General features: G+C 42.2%; 1 protein-coding gene across 2 annotated transcripts in view; it reads right to left on the bottom strand.

Annotated features, from left to right (window-relative positions):
- Positions 1-18,507, bottom strand: part of LOC143974587 (signal-transducing adaptor protein 1-like) — a 167,614-nt gene extending 149,107 nt beyond the window's left edge. The window contains exon 1 of one of the 2 annotated variants that reach the window (XM_077476134.1): positions 18,269-18,507. In XM_077476134.1, coding sequence (XP_077332260.1) covers positions 18,269-18,379 — 111 coding nt within the window. In that variant the 5' untranslated portion in view covers positions 18,380-18,507. The remainder of the gene's footprint in view (positions 1-18,268) is intronic. The other variant, XM_077476135.1, reaches the window with a different exon arrangement.
- Positions 18,508-20,245: the final 1,738 nt, after the last annotated feature.

Raw genomic sequence — 20,245 nt, 5'->3', positions numbered from 1 at the left:
CTAGCGGTAATCCCGAGTCTGGCTCGGGCTGCAATTTCAGTACCACGAGCGGTAACCCCGAGCCAGACTCAGGATCATATCACTGGATACAGGGAGGACACAGGGAGAGTTTACTTACCTTGTCCCCTGGATCCAGCGATGTCCTCCCTGCTGTGTGTGCGAGCTCCTCCGCTCGATTCACACAGTGCCCGAGTGCCGCCAAGCTCCATTCTCTGCGACGTTATGATGCACGGGAGCAGAGATCGGCGCCAAATTCAAAAAAGTAAAAATACACAACACATACAGTACTGTAATCTTACAGATTACAGTACTGTATAAAAAAATACACACCCCCTTTGTCCCTAGTGGTCTGTGCAGTGCCCTGCATGCACTTTTATATTATAAATACTGTTTTTTCTGCCTGGAATTTGGAGATTGTCCATAGCAACCAAAAAGTGTCCCTTTATGTCAAAAGTGATTTTAGACCAACTAGAAAACAGCGATAATAAATTAGAATCACTTGCAGAATTGAGCGATAAGGATTTGTGGGGAGATCCGTCATCAAAGACTAAATCTAATGACAGCGACAATTCTGCAAATGAGCAAATTTCAGTGTTTTTGGATTTGATTACATTATTGAATCATTTGTATTATTATTTATTATCATTATTTATTATATTATAAACTTTCTCATACCCAGGATGTCTACTAGACTCTGGTTTGAACAGATTTAAGAGAGTTATTCCTAAGAATTGCAGGCCTGCAATATAAAACGCCAAATTTTCATGCAAAATAATTGTACCGCTTTCAGCACCTAAAATCAGAAATAATCATACCGCCAGGGAGGTTAAGAAACGTAACAATGACTGGAACTCATTTGAGTGGAACAAATTTGGAGATACCAGAGTCAGCTATGCTAAGTTACTAGCCTGGAGTCTCTAAACAAGACCCCAGTGACTGATCTAACCCGGAAGTCTGAACTTCTCCTAAGTGATTTCGCCAGAAATACCTTTTCGAATTGAGGTTCCTAAAAAAGTGGTCTATCCTTGTGGACCCATTTCTTGTCTTAACAAGGCACTTGACTGTCCCGGTTGAGGATACCACCGTAGCTAAAAGGCTAGAAGCCCATTCTAATGCCTTATAGTCCTTCACAGGACCTGCCCCGCAACCTGCTATTGCAACCATGTCTATCTGACAGATCTTAGCTGTCTGGTTCAAGGTTATGTCCCAAGTCCTGGATCTTCCTTAACATATTCGTCTGTCTTTCAGCAGCTGTAGCTCATCACTGCATGTCAGACACCCTCTAAAAAGTGATCCACCGCAGATCACTCCTCAAAGGGCAACATATATGGAAACAAGCCCTTTAATACCTGGTTTCTAATTTGTTTCTACTGCTGAAGGAAATGCATTTTCTTATGACTCTGTTTCCAGACTTATACATTATATGGACCAATTCATGAATGCTACATTGCTGTACCCACACTGGGTACAGTTTTGCTTACAAGTTTATATACCCTGGCAGAATTTATGATTTCTTGGCCATTTTGTCAGAGAATATGAATGATCACACAAAAAAAATTCTTTCACTCATGGTTAGTGTTTGGCTGAAGCCATTTATTATCAATCAACTGTATTTGCACTCTTTAAATGAGATATAATAACAACAGAAACTACCAAATGACCTTGATCAAAAGTTTGCATACCCTGGTGATTTTGGCCTAATAACATGCACACAAGTTGACACAAAGGGGTTTGAATGGCTATTAAAGATAACCATCCTTACCTGTGATCTGTTTGCTTGTAATTAGCTTGTGTGTGTGTATAAAAGGCCAATCAGTTTCTGGAGCCCTGACAGACCCTTGCAACTTTCATCTAGTGCTGTACTAACATTTCTGGATTCTGATTTATGGGGAATCAAAAAAATTGTCAAAGGATCTGCAGGAAAAGGTAGTTGAACTATGTAAAACAGGAAAGGGATATATAAAGATATCGAAAGAATTAAGAATGCCAATCAGCAGTGTTTAAACTCTAATGAAGAAGTGGAAAATGAGGGGTTCTGTCAGGTAGACCAACTAAAATTTCAGCCACAACTGCCAGAAAAATTGTTCAGGATGCAAAGAAAAAAACCCACAAATAAATTCAGGTGAAATACAGGACTCTCAAAACGTGTGGTATGGCTGTTTCAAGTTGCACAATAAGGAGGCACTTGAAGAAAGATGGGGTGCATGGTCGAATTGCAAGAAGAAAGCCGTTACTATGCAAATGCCACAAAGTATCCTGCTTACAATACGCCAAACAGCACAGAGACAAGCCTCAAACCTTCTGACACAAAGTCATTTGCAGTGATGATACCAAAATGTTGCTTTTTGGTCACAACAATAAACACTACATTTGGAGAGGAGCCAACAAGGCCTATGATGAAAGGTACACCATTCCAACTGTGAAACAGGGAGGTGGATCGCTGATGTTTTGGGGATGTGTGAGCTACAAAGACACATGAAATTTGGTTAAAATTGATGGCAAGATGAATGCAGTATGTTATCAAAAATACTGGAGGAACATTTACATTCATCAGCCAGGAAGCTGCGCATGGGACATACTTGGACATTCCAACATGACAATGATTAAAAACACAAGGCCAAGTCAACCTGTCATTGGCTACAGCAGAATAAAATGAAGGTTTTGGAGTAGTCACCTCAGTCTCCTGACCTCAGTATCATTGAGCCACTCTGGGGAGATCTCAAACTTGCAGGTCATACAAGACAGTCCAAGAATTTACGGGAACTGAAGGCTTTTTGCCAAAAGGAATGGGCAGCTTTACCATCTGAGAAGATAAAAAGCCTCATCCACAAATACCACAGAAGACTTCAAGCTGTCATTGATGTTAAAGGGGGCAATACAGGATATTAAAGAGGAAGTAAACCCTGATGGGTTTACTTCCTCTTTTTTTCCCTGCAAAGGTAAAGCATAATGGACTACTATGCATCGCATAGTAGCTCATTATGTGTCACTTACCTGACACAGGAGCCAGCGAAGTCGCCGCTGATCCCTGTAGTCCGCCGCATCCATCTTGCTAGTGGCGTCTCGCAGCTCCGACGAATCACAGCGGCGCAACCGCGATGACGTCACTCCCGCGCATGCGCACGGGAGTCGCGCCTCGCAGCTCCGCCACTGTCATACGGCGAAGACGTCACTCCCGCGCATGCGCACGGGAGTCGACAAATTTGGCAAATCCATTCTTGGATTTGCCGCATTTAGTGCGCCTGCGCGCCGCTGTCTACGGCGCATGCGCCGTAGACAGCGGTGCCCATTTTCGGGCAAATATCTCCTAAACCATATAGGTTTAGGAGATATTGCTTGGACCTACAGGTAAGCCTTAATCTAGGCTTACCTATAGGTCCAAGTTGTTTGGAAGGGTTTACTTCCTCTTTAAGAACTGGGGTATGTAAACTTATGAGCACAACTGTATATGCACATGCTGGTGCAAGCAGTTGGAAATGTTTTTCAACCTTTTTTTATTTTATTTTTATTTTTTTTGTTCTATGAAGTCTGTAACATAAGTATACCCTACTAGTAGTATACTGATGTTCATGTAACAAAATGTCTCATTTGACATCTTTAAAAATCTGCAACCTCAAAGTTCACCAGTGGGTAATCAGCATGCAATTATATTTATGACCATTATAAACAATGCTTGTATAACTTTAGTTAACCTATTAAAGAGGAAGTAAACCCTGATGAGTTTACTTCCTCTTTCATTCCCTGCAAAGGCAAAGCATAATGGACTACTATGCATCGCATAGTAGCCCATTATGTGTCACTTACCTGACACAGGAGCCAGCGAAGTCGCCGCTGTCCCCTGTAGTCCGCAGCATCCATCTTGTTGGTGGGGTCTCGCAGCTCCGCCGCTGTCATTCGGCGATGACGTCACTCCCGCGCATGCGCACGGGAGCCGACACGCGCGGCAGCTCCGTCGCTGAGAATGCCACGCTCAGTGCGCCTGCGCGCCGCTGTCTACGGCGCATGCGCCGTAGACAGCGGTGCCCGTTTTTGGGCAAATATCTCCTAAACCATATAGGTTTAGGAGATATTGCTTGGACCTACAGGTAAGCCTTAATCTAGGCTTACCTGTAGGTCAAAGTGGTTTGTAAGGGTTTACAACCACTTTAAGTACTGCTGTGAAATAACCAAATGTGCAGAGCTGTACAAAACCTAGAAGCTTGGTAATCAGTGCACATAAGAGATTACTATGGACTTCCCAATGTTTGATAAATGCTGGTGCTGACATCTAGGCACTGCTGATGGCATGGGGCCTTCATGCACACCATGAAAAGAGGGTCTTAGTGCAAAATGAGGTGAGTATGCAGCAGAACAAGGGTTCATTGTGGTTAGTTTTTGTTAGTGGTTGACTCTAGGATTTAGTGTTTTAGATGTTCAGTATTTTAAAGCATACTTTTTTAAAGCTTGGGTTAGGGTTTGGGGGTATTAAGACTGTATTGCAGTGGAAGAAGTGGTTAAAGGATAACTGAAAGAATTGGTTAAAGATTAAAGGGGTTGTAAAGCTTTGTTTTTTATTTTCTAAATAGGTTCATTTAAGCTAGTGCATTGTTGGTTCACTTACCTTTTCCTTAGATTTCCCTTCTAAATGTTTTTTTTTTTTTGTCTGAATTTCTCACTTCCTGTTTCTCCTCAGTAAACTTCACACCATCATCCGAGCGGTGTTTAGTCAGCCAGAACAGCTTACTGAGGAGGAACAGGAAGTGAGAAATTCAGACAAAGAAAACAAAGAAAAAAAAAAATTTAGAAGAGAAATCGAAGAAAAAGGTAAGTGAACCAACAATGTACTAGCTTAACCACTTAAGGACCAGGCCTCTTTTTCAGACTTGGTGTTTACATGTTTAAAACAGTTTTTTTTGCTAGAAAATTACTTAGAACCCCCAAACATTTTATATTGTTTTTTTTCTAACACCCTAGAGAATAAAATGGCGGTCATTGAAATACTTTTTTTCACACCGCATTTGCGCAGCGGTCTTACAAGCGCACTTTTTTTGGAAAAAACTCACTTTTTTGAATAAAAAAATAAGACAACAGTAAAATTAGCCCAATTTTTTTTATATTGTGAAAGATAATGGTACGCTGAGTAAATTGATACCCAACCTGTCACGCTTCAAAATTGCGCCCGCTCGTGGAATGGCGTCAAACTTTTAGCCTCAAAAATCTCCATAAGCGACATTTAAAAAATTCTACAGGTTGCATTTTTTGCGTTACAGAGGAGGTTTAGGGCTAGAATTATTGCTCTCGCTCTACCGATCGCGGCGATACCTGACATGTGTGGTTTGACCACCGTTTTCATATGCGGGCGCTACTCACGTATGCGCTCGCTTCTGTGCGCAAGCTCGTCGTGACGGGGTGTTTTTAAAAAACTTTTTTTTTTCTTATTTATTTTAATTGATTTTATTTATTTTTACACTGTTTTAAAAAAAAAATAAAAAAAATGGATCACTTTTATTCCTATTACAAGGAATGTAAACATCCCTTGTAATAGAAAAAAGCATGACAGGTCCTCTTAAATATGAGATCTGGGGTCAAAAAGTCCTCAGATCTCATATTTGGGCTAAAATGCAAAAAAAAAAAAAAAAAAAATGACATTTAAAAAAAATATACCTTTAAGAGGTATGGGCGGAAGTGACGTTTTGACGTCGCTTCCGCCCTCCTATGGTATAGAGACGAGTGGGGGCCATCTTAGCCTCACTTGTCTCTATGCCCAGCTAGGAAGAGGACCCGATCGCCTCCACCGCTACCGACGGCTCCGGTAAGCGGCGGAAGGTGCGGGAGGGCGGCGGGAGGGGGGGTGGCACCTCTCCCGCCGCTGATAGTGGTGATCTCGCGGCAAATCCGCCGCGGAGACCACCGTTATCGTACAGCCGACCGCCGCCTGAAGAGATGGATATCTCGGTTGTGGCAGCAGCTGCTGCCGTTACCGAGATATCCCTCTTCAAAAATAGGACGTACATCGTCGTGCGGCGGTCGGCAAGTGGTTAAAGGAACCTATTTAGAAAATAAAAAACAAACCTTTACAACCCCTTTAATGTACTTTTAGTAGAAGATTTTTTAAGAGAGGATGGGTTACATTATTGCAGCTCTGTATTTATTAATACATAAATAAAGGGTAATTGAGCATCGTAGGCCCTAAGACAGAGCTTAGACTGGGAGAGAAGAAAAGCAATAAAATGAGCCAGTCGGTTGTGCAGTACTTGTCAGTGTTCTACTTCTTATTTCACTGTTCAGTCACAGATGGGGAGGGACTCTCCTTCTGTCAGACAGGATGGTGTTGTGCAACAGAGCTGTGTAAATTAACAGTACTGAATAACAAATGCAAATACGTTTCCAGGTTAAACATCTCTGCTGAGAAAAGTCTAACCAATTTTTGCTAGCTTTTTTTCTTTAATTTTGTTATTGGATCTATTCTTTCAATGACTTAAGCTTAGAGGTTGTAACCCTAAAAAAATGTTCTCTTTATAGCATGTTAAAAAGCACAGTTCTTGTGCTGTCTAATCTGTCTCTTTCTATGCTGTAAGAAACCTGGTTAATCCTGCCTGTTCCTGTGTCCACCTATGTTTACAGACCATGGTAATCATGGCTGCTGATCCATGGTACCATGGTCAGTTTATATGCCTCTCATCCCACTGCTCTCCTCTCTCCCCCTCCCTCCCTGCCTGTCAGCTGTCTGAACGATTTATTCTCTGCCTCTCCTCTCCCCTCCCCTCCTGCCACTATTAGCAGCTGGTAGTAAAGTTAAAGAAGCATTATTGCCAGCCTCTCTGGTCTACCAATCTATTCTACATAGTGTAAATGTTTGTATAAAATTATGCCTCTAAATACCTTATTTCAGATCTGTTCTGTTCGGTCATATGACCTCTGCCCACTCTCCTCCCCAATCTAAGGGCTGCAGCGGAAGGGGCTGAGCAGACAGCACAATGGTCACGTGACCTCCTGGCTGACATCAGAGGATGATTTCAACCCCTCCCTCTGTAGCCCTTAGATCAGAGGAGTAGAGTGGCCCCGAGGTCACGTGACAGAACAGAAACAATCTGAAATAGGATATTTAGAGGTATAATTTTATACAAACATTTACACTGTGTAGTATGGCCTGGTAAAACCGAGGGGCTTGTAGTAATCCTTCTTTGACTTTACAACCACGTTAAACTTCTTCTTACAATAACTTAAGCCGATCTCTATAAAGCAGCGATCCAGATTGCCCTTTCTCAGCCTGAATTTGACACCACATGCGCATAGAAGTTAGCCTTGGAGTGCTTTCCAAATCCAGAGCCAGCAATTGCCTTAGTACTTGCTTTGTCTTTGAAGACATACTAAGTAAATTTATCTGGCTGATCTACCTGCTTTTTCACCACTAGGCTACTGCTAACTACAACTTAAAGGGTTATCACTGAGGGACTGATCATTTGTGTCCAACTGCTGGGCAGTGTCATGTGATTGCGCTCTTTTGTCCTCTTTGACCCTAACACCATAGAGGAAGCATCATCCTGTTCCTATTCCTGATTTGCAGCACACCACCAGGAACTCTTGTCTTTTCCTAGTATGTCTAGAGTGACCTAGTCACCTATGGTTGTCTTATACTCAGCCACCAACTGCCTGGGTTTGTGAGTACCTGGGGCCTTACCTCCTTGGGCCTAGTTGCATCACCACTTTCCGGTCACAACATGCCTGTTCATAGATGCAGAGGAGGCAGTCCCACTGACATGGGTAACACCAGCCCATACTTCCCTAATAATTCCAGGGACATCTACTCTGTACTCTGTAAGGGCACTTCAATCTGGAATCCAGTGACCCTGAGGTTATAAGGTCTACATTATCAGAGTCTTTATCAGCTCAGTCAGGTCAGGCTGTTGTCCCTTAATCTATGGACAGATCTCTACTGAAATCACAGAAGACCTATAGGCCAATCCATCCGGTTTCTCCTGGATGCTGACTGCAGGTTCCAAATACACCTCAGTGACTTCCCCTGCAGTCTATCTGTGACATTACTGAGGCCCAAGAACAGTCCAGGCAGCTGGTCGCTGTGAGAATCTCCGACTATGATTCAGAATCCCAACAGTCTATCTTTGAAGAGACTCCACAGTCTCTTGCTGTCATCTCATAATTGCCAGAGAATGTTTCTGCCCTTATTGATACAGTACATACTGCCCTACTTTGTCCGACGGATTTTGTCCGAAACTGTTGCATACACACGGTCGGACAAAGTTGTCGGAAAATCCGACGTGATCACGTTATTTCGTTACGACGGGACTACGTTCACACTAGTAGCCAATAGCTTTGGTCTAGGAATTTGATCTGAGCATGCGTGGCACTTTGTCCGATCGGAATTCTCTACACATGATCAGAGTATGTCCGATCGGAGCATTTTGTCGGAAAATTTTACCAGCAAGTTGGAAAACTTGGTCCGTCGGATACTCCGATGGAAACAGCCCGATGTAGACCACATACAGTCGGAATATCCGACAAAACGGTCCAATCGGGCACATTCTGTCGGAATCTCCGACCGTGTGTACAAGGGCTTAGGCTTAATGTACACAGGACATTTTTACAACTTCTCCTGAACAATTTAACTTGACAGATAGTAACCCACTTTTAAAATGTCTGTTTTGCCGCTTTTACATGCCACGTTTAGTCGTGTTTAGCCGCGTTTGCTTTTAGAAGCATTTGAAAAAAATATTTTTTTTTTTTAACCACTTGCTTACTGGGCACTTAAACACCCTTCCTGCCCAGACCAATTTTCAGCTTTCGGTGCTCTCACACTTTGAATGACAATTACTCAGTCATACAACACTGTACCCAAATAAATTTTTTGTCCTTTTTTTCCCACAAATAGAGATTTCTTTTGGTGGTATTTGATCACCTCTGGGGTTTTTATTTTTTGCGCTATAAATGAAAAAAGACCGAAAATTTTGAAAAAAAAGCATATTTCTTTGTTTCTGTGACAAAATTATGCAAATGATAAATTTTTCGTCATAAATTTTGGCCACTATTTATACTGCTACATATCTTTGGTAAAAATAACCCAAATTAGTGGATATTATTTGGTCTTTGAGAAAGTTATAGAGTCTACAAGCTGTGGTGCGCACAAAATTGATCACATCTGATGTACTGGTGGACTATCTCACTTCTTGCGACCCGAACAAGTCAGGAAAGTACAAATACCCCCCAAATGACCCCTTTTTGGAAAGTAGACATTCCAAGGTATTTAGTAAGAGGCATGGTGAGCTTTTTGATGTTGTAATTTTTTCCCACAACTCTTTGTTTTTTTTTGTTTTGTTTTTTCCACAAAATTGTCATTGTAATAGGTTATTTCTCTCACGTGGCATGTGTATACCACAAATGACACCCCCAAAAAAATTCTGCTACTCATTACAATACCACATGTGTGGGACTTTTTCACAGCCTGGCCACATAGAGAGGCCCAACATGCAGGGAGCGCGTCACATGTTCTAGGAGCATAAATTACACATCTAACTTGTTGACTACCTATTACACTTTTGAAGGCCCTGGAGCACCAGGACAATGACAAGTGTCACTGATGACAGATGGCACTGATACGTGGCACTGATGACACTTATACGTGGCACTGATGACACGTGGCACTGATGACAGATGGCACTAATATGTGGCACTGATGACAGATGGCACATTGTACGTGGCACTGATGACACGTGGCACTAATACGTGGCACTGATGACAGATGGCACTAATACGTGGCACTAATGTGGCACCGATGACAGATGGCACTAATACGTGGCACCGATGACGCCTGACACTGATGACAGATGGCACTGATAAGTGGCATTGATGACACGTGACACTGACAACAGATAGCACGTGACACTGACAGGTGGCACTGATGACAAATGACACTGATACGTGGCACTGATGACAGATGGCACTAATATGTGGCACTGATGACACGTGGCACTGATGACAGATGGCACTTATACGTGGCACTGATGACAGATGGCACTGGGGACAAATGGCACTGACAACAGGTGACACTGTTTACATATGAGATCATCTCACATTGGACACTCCGATCGAGCTGTAAATGGCCACTGTGATTGGCCGTTTACAGCGATCTGTGACTGGCTGTGTCCGAGGGACACAGCCACAGTGTCCGAGGGGCACAAAACTTCCCCGATGCGCGCTCGCGGTAGCACGCCTTGCAGAAGTAAACAGAAGGCCGTTCAGGAACGGCCTCCCGGCAGTTAGCGTCCGCTCTGCAGCCGTATTTCGGCTATAGGGCGGGCGTGAATCAGTTAAATAGCCAAAAATTTAAAATGCCTGTAAACAAAAACAATTTCACTTTGCCTCCCATGTAAAGTAGTGAGTGTACAGCTTGTATAACAGTGTAAATTTGCTGTCCCCTTAAAATAACTCAACACACAGCCATTAATATCTAAAGTTCTGGTAACAAAAGTGAGTACAACCCTAAGGGAAAATGTCCAAATTGGGCCCAAAGTGTCAATAATTTGTGTGGCCACCATTATTTTCCAGCACTGCCTTAACCCTCTTGGGCACGGAGTTCACCAGAGCTTCACAGGTTGCCACTGGATTCCTCTTCTATGATGTCATCACTGAGCTGGTGGATGTTAGAGACCTTGTGCTCCTCCCCCTTCCATTTGAGGATGCCCCACGGATGCTCAATAGGGTTTTGGTCTGAAGACATGCTTGGCCAGTCCATCACCTTTACTCTCAGCTTCTTTAGCCAGGCAGTGGTTGTCTTGTAAGTGTGTTTGGGGTTGATATCATGTTGGATTACTGCCCTGCGGCCCAGTCTCCACAGGGAGGGGATCATGCTTTGCCTCAGTATGTCACAGTACATGTTGCCATTCGTGGTTCCCTCAATGAACTGTAGCTTCCCAGTGCCGGCAGCACTCATACAGCCCCAGACCATGACACTCCCACCACCACGCTTGACTTTGTACTCCTCACCTGGTTGGCGCCACACACGCTTGACACTATCTGAACCAAGTAAGTTTATCTTGGTCTCATCTGACCACAGGACATGGTCCAGTAATCCATGTCCTTAGTCTGCTTGTCTTCAGCAAACTACGTGCTTTCTTGTGCATCATCTTTAGAAGAGGCTTCCTTCTTGGACTGCAGCCATGCAGATTCATTTGATGTAGTGTGTGGCGTATGGCCTGAGCACTGACAGGCTGATCCCCCACCCCTTCAACCTCTGCAGCAATGCTGGCAGCACTCGTATGTCTATTTCCCAAAGACAACCTCTGGATATGACGCTGAGCACGTACACTCAACTTCTTTGGTCGACCATGGCGAGGCCTGTTCTGAGTGCAAGTTATCCTCTTAAACTGCTGTATGGTCTTGGCCACCGTGCTGCAGCTCAGTTTCAGGGTCTTGGCAATCTTCATATAGCCTAGGCCATCTTTATGTAGAGCAACAATTCTTTTTTTCAGATCCTCAGAGAGTTTTTTGCCCTGAGGTGCCATGTTGAACTTAAAGTGACCAGTATGAGAGAGTGAGAGCGATAACACCAAATTTAACACACCTGCTCCCCATTCACACCTGAGACCTTGTAACACTTAACGAGTCACATGACACTGGGAGGAAAAATGGCTAATTGGGCCCAATTTGGAAATTTTCACTTAGGCGTGTACTCACTTTTGTTGCCAGCGGTTTAGATATTAATGGCTGTGTGTTTTTATTTTTAAGGGACAGCAAATTGACACTGTTATACAAGCTGTACACTCACTACTTTACATTGTAGCAAAGTGTCATTTCTTCAGTGTTGTCACATGAAAAGATATAATAAAATATTTACAAAAATGTGAGGGGTTTTGTGAGTTACTGTTTATGTGACAGAGAGGACACTGAGAAAAGGGAGAGTTTCTGGAAGGGCTGAAGTGATTTCAGAGGGAGAGGGAGAGGGAGAGGGAGAGGGGGAGAGGGAGAGAGGGAGAGGGAGAGGGGGAGAGGGAGAGGGAGAGGGAGAGAAAGAGAGAGACTAGGAGCCCAGAAAAAAAAAAGAGCTGTGACAGGACAGTGCAGAGAGTCTGAGTCGGCAGACATCCCCAGCTATTTGGGGAATCTCCTGAGTCTGCAGCGAGTTATCGGAGCCATTGTGGTGAGAGGATCGGGTGTCACCTACAGAGTCCAGAGACGGAGGGAGGCCATGCCATTGGAAGCTACTATAGTGTGGGAAAGCAGTTCTGAGACCAGAAAATATGCTGCCTGCCAGAGTCGCACTAAGCAACCTAAGCAAGTGGATGCCTGATCGGAGGGCCAACAAACAGTGTTACCAGGACCGGTGAGTGGGCCTTACAGCCATTACTTGCTACCACTGCTAGGGAATAAAGCCACTAGGAGCTACTTAACCAGTTATCCCATAGCTCTAATACTGCTTGCAGACCTTACTGATGGCCGCAACGCACACCAACTAGCTCCAACTTAAAGCGGTTTGGTACCTAAAAATGAAACTTCATGTTATTAAAATCACCAGATAGAATACTTACCTAAATGAACCCTGAAAAAAAAAATATTCTTTACTTACCTTTTATTTCAGATGTTTCTGCTGACTTCCGGGTTGTCCTCCCGTGGGAGTAGGTGTGGTTATTGTCCTCGCAATGGTCCCTGGGAAATTTCTAAGCTATTTCCCAAGAATCCATGGGGGGGACAATGAAATTGCGAAATCTCGCGAGATTTCGTTAGGACGCCGGTCACGTGACGAGGGCGTGTCCGAATTTGCCATTTTTAAAGTGGGCAGGCAGCTGTATCTGCCATTACCGCTGCTATCACTGAGCATGCGCGAGATGGAGCGGAGCATGCTGGGAGCCGAGCGTCATCGATATACAGGAAGTAAATGCCTGTGGGCTTCAGACGCCCACACTTAAAATGGAAAACGCCAGAGCACTTTTTTAAAAGTCATCCCGAGGAAAAGAATCGTCGCACCGGGGGTCAAAAAAACGCCGGACGTGGATGCTAAGCGAAGGTAGCAGTCGCCCACCTGTGACACAGGTAAGAAAAAAAAAAAAAAAGAGCAGGATCCCGCTTTAATGTAGAACCCCTGGTTGGAACTACCTTAAAGCTCCATCTGCTGGCTAGTTAAGATGGTGTCCTGCCCCTGTCTATTCATATGAGTGCACTCAGAACTAGTATAGGGCTGCTATCATTCTAAACGCTTCTAGAGTTGTTATATATTTCTTTTATCTAATGATATAGAAGTGTACTGTTCTTTTTTTTTTTATCCTTTCCAATTTTTTAATTGGGTATAGTTATTTTACCCTGTTTAGCAGCCTGTGTCTAAATTTGCCTGATCTGTTGTTTAATTCTGCTGAAATTGCAATTTATGCTAATCTGCAATCTGCATTAATAGATTAAGCAAATTAACCCTAACCTGTGTGTGTTTTTTCTCCTGGAAATACCTCACAGCTAGGTAAAGTGTATTTTACATCTGTGGTGTTACTTGTGCTCACAGAAGGTATGTCAGAGGGGCTGAGATTGCTCTTGGAGTCGAGGCATGGAACAAGAATCCCAAAATTACCAAGCGGCTCCTTTCACATTGTTGTAAATATTTTATTATAACTTTTCATGTGACAACACTGAAGAAAATACACTTTGCTACAATGTAAAGTAGTGAGTGTACAGCTTGTATAACAGTGTAAATTTGCTGCCCCCTCAAAATAACTCAACACGCAGCCATTTTTACAGCTGTTTTTTTGGGAATCAGACATTTTTATTTTTAATCTGCCTCTAAACTCCCCTGCATGTTATCTTATGTGTTTATGCATACAAAGCCATTAATGTCTAAACCGCTGGCAACAAAAGTGAGTACACTCCTAAGTGAAAATGTCCAAATTGGGCCCAAAGATTCAATATTTTGTGTGGCTGCCATTATTTTCCAGCACTGTCTTAACCCTCTTGGAGATGGAGTTCACCAGAGCTTCACAGGTTTTCCACTCCTCCATGACGACATCACAGAGCTGGTGGATGATAGAGACCTTGCGCTCCTCCACCTTCTGTTTGAGGATGCCCCACAGATGCTCAATAGGGTTTAGATCCATCACCTTTACACTCAGCTTCTTTAGCAAGCCAGTGGTCATCCTGGAGGTGTGTTTGGAGTCGTTATTTTGGAATATTGCCCTGTGGCTCAGTCTCCGAAACAGAGGGGACTATGGAGAGGCATTTTATCTAGTATGCCAGCCACTCCTCTGCTCAAGGTGGCAAGAAGTATATAGAAGATGTGACCCATGAGCTAGTAGAGCCAGAGCAGAGAGAAGGAGAACTTTATTGGGAGAGGAAGATGATGACAAGGAGGAAGCAGTGGATTCTCCAAACCAAACAAAATCCCCCCATTTATAGAAGTGGGAGGCACACCATAATGCAGAAGGCTTTTAAAGCGGTAGTAAACCCGCAAATTTTTTATTTATTTTTTTTAAACCTGCAAAGCAAAAGGCATAATGAGCTAGTATGCACCGCATACTAGCTCATTATGAAATACTTACCTTAGAACGAGGCCCCGACATCTGGCCTGATCCACGCCGAGGGAGCTGACATGCTCCCTCGGCGTCTCTTCCGGGCATCGCGGCTCCGGCACTGTGAGTGGCCAGAGCCGCGATATCGTCACTCCCGCGCTTGCGCGCGGGAGATTTCAGTCCGGCCCGACGAGCGCTGCCGGATTTTCACGGCGAGAACCCCCTTGTGCACATGCGCCGCTGCAGTCAGCGGCGCATACCGAGGGGAATATCTCCTAAACCGTACAGGTTTAGGAGATATTTTTTTTACCTACAGGTAATCCTTATTAAAGGCTTTCCTCTAGGTAAAAGTTAAAAAATTGACCATACAACCACTTTAAGAGAGGATAGCTAATCTCTTACTTCTAGCCATGTGGGCTGTAAGAGTGTCAGGTTCTGCAGACGTAGATTAAAGTGTTACTAAACCCAGGACCCTACAGTCAATATATCTGGTCTCCTACAGTACACAGAACATAGAAATGCAATTATTTTAGTAAATATAAACTGCTAAATACCATATATATATATATATATATATATATATATATATATATATATATATATATAGTAGTTGGCAGGGGGGAGTGTGGCCACTAGAGCAGATGGGAGTGCCCGGCAGTCACGATCACAGCCGAGCTCCCGCGATCGTTTGGGGCACACGGAGAATCGAGATCTGTGTGTGTAAACACACAGTTTCCGGTTCTTTGAGTGGAGAAGTGACAGATCGTCTGTTCATACAAAATATGAACAGTGATCTATCTCTTTCCCTACACAGTCCCCTCCCCCCTTCAATTACAATACACACTAGGGAACACATTAACCCCTTAATTGTCCCCTAGTGGCTAACCCCTTCACTGCCAGTGACATTTTTACAGTAATCAATGCATTTTTATAGCTCTGATCACTGTAAAAATGCCAGTGGCTCCAAAAATGTGCCAAAATTGTCCAACGTGTCACATATAATGTCACAGTCCCCAAAAAATCACAGATTGCCACCATTACTAAAAATAAAAAAAAATAAAAATTTATAATAAAAATGCCATAAAACTATGCTCTATTTTGTAGACGCTATAACTTTTGCGCAAACCAATCAATATACGTTTATTGCAATTTTTTTAACCAAAAATATGTAGAATACATATCGGCCTAAACTGAGGAAAAAACATTTTTTTTATATATTTTTTGGGGATATTTATTATAGCAAAAAGTAAAAAATAATGCTTTTTTTTCGAAATTGTCGCTCTTTTTTTGTTTATAGCGTAAAAAATAAAAAACGCAGGTGATCAAATACCACCAAAAGAAATCTCTATTTGTGGGAAGAAAAGGATGTCAATTTTGTTTGGGTGCAAGTTGCACGACCGCGCAATTGTCAGTTAAAGCGACGCAGTGCCAAATCGCAAAAAGTGCTCTGGTCAAGAAGGGGCTAAAATCCTAAATGAATAGGGGCTGTCAATTTTATGCCAAAATAAAACATTACTGCTGTGAGATCTGGCTGTACTTTTATTCAGTTTTACCTTATATATTACCTTATGTTACTGATTTTTTTTTTACTTTAAAATACACATTTGTGCAACCTCTAATATGACTTAAAGCAGAGTACCACCCAAGAATGGAACTTCCGCATTGACCCCCTGACATGCCACATTTGGGGGGGGGGGGAGCTGATACCCTCTTTTTAGAGGGTTCTCCCACTTCCGGCGCACCGTGACGCCGGAAGCAAGTTCACTCTCCCCCCTCCCTCTCGGCAATCATCTGGGACTAGTCACAGGTCCCAGATGCTTGCCCAGGCAGTCACACTGTGCCACACAGCTTGTGCATGCGCAGTGCGTGCCCGGCTGTGAAGCCACAGCCAGGCGCCCAGGGTGACAATGCCGGCACCGCAGAGAGGATGGGGAGAAGAACGGGGCTTTGTTCCCCCACATCGCTGAATCCTGGGACAGGTAAGTGTCCGATTATTAAAAGTCAGCAGCTGCAGTATTTGTAGCTGCTGACTTTTATTTTATTTTTTTTAAGTGGAACTCTGCTTCAGAGCAGAACTACACTGCATCTGAGCACTATAAAACAAAAACCCTATTTTATTCTGTTTTAATGTTCAAAGCAAACTCTCCCCATCCATCAATGTCTCCTTGCTTTACTTTGCTGAGAAATCACTTTGAAAAACACCCCCTAACATTTCTAGGCCAATTACCATCTTGGTAAATGATGTAGCATTTACAAATCCATCTACCCTTAGCTCAAACATACAGGTAGGAGGTGCTTAGCTGAGAAAACCCATCCTCCTCTCCTGAAGACTCCTGGGATGTATGACATCATTTGCCTAGGCATTGAAACCAGGAAGTAACTAAAGACATGTAAAAAAAAGGTTAAAATAAATAAATAGAATATTTTTTTATTATATTGTAATATATCTATTTACTAGTGCTAGCAGCATAAGGATTACAAATAGTCAATGTTTATTGCGAGTTTGAAGTCCTGCTTTAGATGTTCTTAAAAAGGAAATAAACCCTCTCTTAACCTCCCTGGCAGTAATCCCGAGTCGGGTTGGGATTTTACTAACAGGACCCGTAACCCAGAGCCAAACTCGGGATCGCATTGATGGATGCAGGGGAGGACACAGGGAGACTTACTCACCTTGTCCCCTGGATCCAGCGATGTCCGCTGCGCTGTGTGATCGAGCTGTCCTCCGCTCGATTCACAGTGCCGAATGCCGCCGAGCTCCGTTCCTTGCGACGTTACGGCGCACGGGAGTGGAGAACGGCGGTAAATTCAAAAAAGTAAAAAGACACAAAACACAAACAGCACTGTAATCTTACAGATTAAAGTACTGTATTAAAATTACACACCCCCTTTGTCCCTAGTGGTCTGTGCAGTGCCCTGCATGCACTTTTATATTATAAATACTGTTTTTTGGGTACTGAAATTTGGAGATTGTCCATAGTAACCAAAAAGTGTACCTTTTTCAGTGTTTTAGGATTTGATTACATTATTGAATAATTTTTATTATTATTTATTATATTATAAACTTTATCATACCCAGGATGTCTGCTAGACTCTGGTTTGAACAGATTTAAGTGAGTTATTCCTAAGAATTGCAGGCCTACAATATAAAACGCCAAATTTCCATGCAAAATAATTGTACCGCTTTCATCACCTAAAACCAGACTGAATCATACCGCCAGGGAGGTTAAAAACAAACAAACAAAAAAACACCCTGCAGAACAAAGGCATAATGAACTAGTATGCATAGCATAGTAAGTCATTATAAATTACTTACCTGAGATCGAAGCCCCCGAAGCGACCCTCATTCACCTCCTCTGTCGCTGACATGTTGACTCAACGTGTCTTCTGGATGACGTCACCCCCGCGCATGCACGCTGGTGCCGCCACTAACGGCATGAGAAATGGCACGCTCAGTGCACCTGCGCCCATCTGTGCTGCTATTTCTTCAAATACCTCCTAAACCTTTTAGGTTTGGGAGATATTTCTTGCACCTACAGGTAAGCCTTAATCTAGGCTTACCTGTAGGTTAAAAGTGGTTGTAATCGGTTTACAACCACTTTAATATTTATTAATACTTTATATTTCCCTCTTAGGTGATCACATGAAAGGTGAAAATGTTATACTAACAAAATTACAGTTAATAAAAGTTTCAAATAAGCAATCTAAAACTTTACATGATTAACTTCCCTTTTATGCATTTGTACCCAAGCATGTGTACCATACAAGAAGAACTCAAATCATGATCTTACCTTACTTCTAGGTCGTTTAATCCACAAAAACCCCTCATAATATAAAGGTAGTGATGTGAGCTTAGATCTTTGTTGATAAATCCTCCTAGGCGCTGGTTCGAGTGCTGCCATATTCACTTTTTTTGTTTAATCCACGTATCACTTTAGCTTTTATCCCTCTTAGTGAATAGAAGTACAATACGCTGTCTGTAGAAGGAAGTCAGGACATAAAAAAAGTTGTGCAGATTGTTTGTGCTGTTGTCCAGCCCAACCCATCTCTGCAGGTGGGAGGAGAGAAAGGTGTAAGATTAAAGGACAGTTCTATGTCCAAATTCCATTAATCATTAGAAGAATGCAGATTTTGCTGCTTCCAGAAATAGGACACTTCCAGAAAGAAGCAGCCATAGTCTAATAGAAATACATAAAAAGAATATTTATAATTATATTTACACAATCACTCTCTCTTACAAGGGAGAATAGCATTGTTAAGCCTAATAATAGACACTAGTGTTCTGTACAATTAGGTGATCTTCAGACCTTCCCTGCTCATACATAACTCCAACACAACTCATAGCTAGAGTTTATTGCAATGTGGTAAAATTGATGTACATGATCAACATGCATTATGTACATATTTAAACGGCAATACAGGCTATATTGTGGTTTTGCTGCATGTTTGAAAGGTGTTGTCTTGTATATGCTAGTTTTATAAAATGTGTTGTATTCGTTTCAATGAATAACATAATATATACAGTATCTCACAAATGTGAGTACATGCCCCACATTTTTGTAACTATTTTATTATATCTTTTCATGTGACAACACCAAAGAAATTACACTTTTGGGTTTACTTACTAAAGGCAACTGCACTTTGCAGCATTTTTGCTTGTTCGTGATTGGATGATAAATTCAGCAGAGCTTTCCCTCATTTCAGATCTTTCCCTCAGATCTAAAGTGACTGCACTTCCAAGTGCACTTGCAGTGCAAAGTGGATTTGCCTTTAGTAAATCAACCACTTTGCTACAAGGTAAAGTAGTGAGTGTACAGTTTGTGTAACAGTGTAAATTTGCTGTCCCATCAAAATAACTCAACACATAGCCATTATTATCGAAATCGCTGGCAACAAAAGTGAGTACACCCCTAAGTGAAAATCTCCAAATTGGGTCAAAATGTCTTTGTACTCCTCCCCTGGTTGCCGCCACACACGCTTGACACCATCTGAACCAAATACGTTTATCTTGGTTTTATCAGACCACAGGACATGGTTCCAGTTCCCTTTATAGGATTCAGGTGTATCCACTCTTCATTATAATTATTTCAAAACGAATACAATGCATTAAACAAAACTGGTGGATGCAGTTAGCATAACAGATGTGCTGCCGAATATTTACTGTATTACATAGTGTGAAGCAGCCTTAATGCACTCGTTACTAATGTTTGTATTGTTGGCTGCAGCTCTTTATTTTCATTGGCAGTATTATTAACATGAGGGAATTGTGTGGGGAAAAAAAAAAAAAGATTCAAAGTGGTAACACTGGTTTGCACAGTTGTCTAGTAATGTTGTACTGAAACCTGTTCATAGTAGCTACACCAAAAATGTAGATATCTCTGGGTGAAAGTTAATTTCTAGCATTAACAATTATGTATACTTACTATTCAAACATGTTTAGTGGAATCTTTTATTCTCCTTTTAAAAATTAGGGATTGTAAGATGGGAAGATGAGATGAGAAAAGTATTTGTAATATGCCTTTTTGTTTATTTTAACACACTTTATTCATGCGTATGTAGATATGGCTTTCCATTTTATGAATGCATCAACAAAAATATTTACAGTATGTGTGAGGTTAGATGGTAATTTCAAAGAGACAAGGCATACTCCTGGTTGATTTCTCTGAAAAAGAAAACTACAAAGTAGGGTTCTATGGTTTAAATCCTGAAAGTCCATGTGAAAAATATGTGTTAAATAAAAAATGAGTTTATTGCACTCTAGGCTGAAT

This window comes from Lithobates pipiens, unplaced genomic scaffold (genome assembly GCF_037356315.1).
Source record: "Lithobates pipiens isolate NorthernLeopardFrog02 unplaced genomic scaffold, aLitPip1_a1.2 Scaffold_13, whole genome shotgun sequence".
In the NCBI taxonomy this organism is placed as follows: domain Eukaryota; kingdom Metazoa; phylum Chordata; class Amphibia; order Anura; family Ranidae; genus Lithobates; species Lithobates pipiens.
The sequence above is the reverse complement of the archived record's forward strand: the minus strand, read 5'-3'. Positions and strand labels throughout refer to the sequence as shown.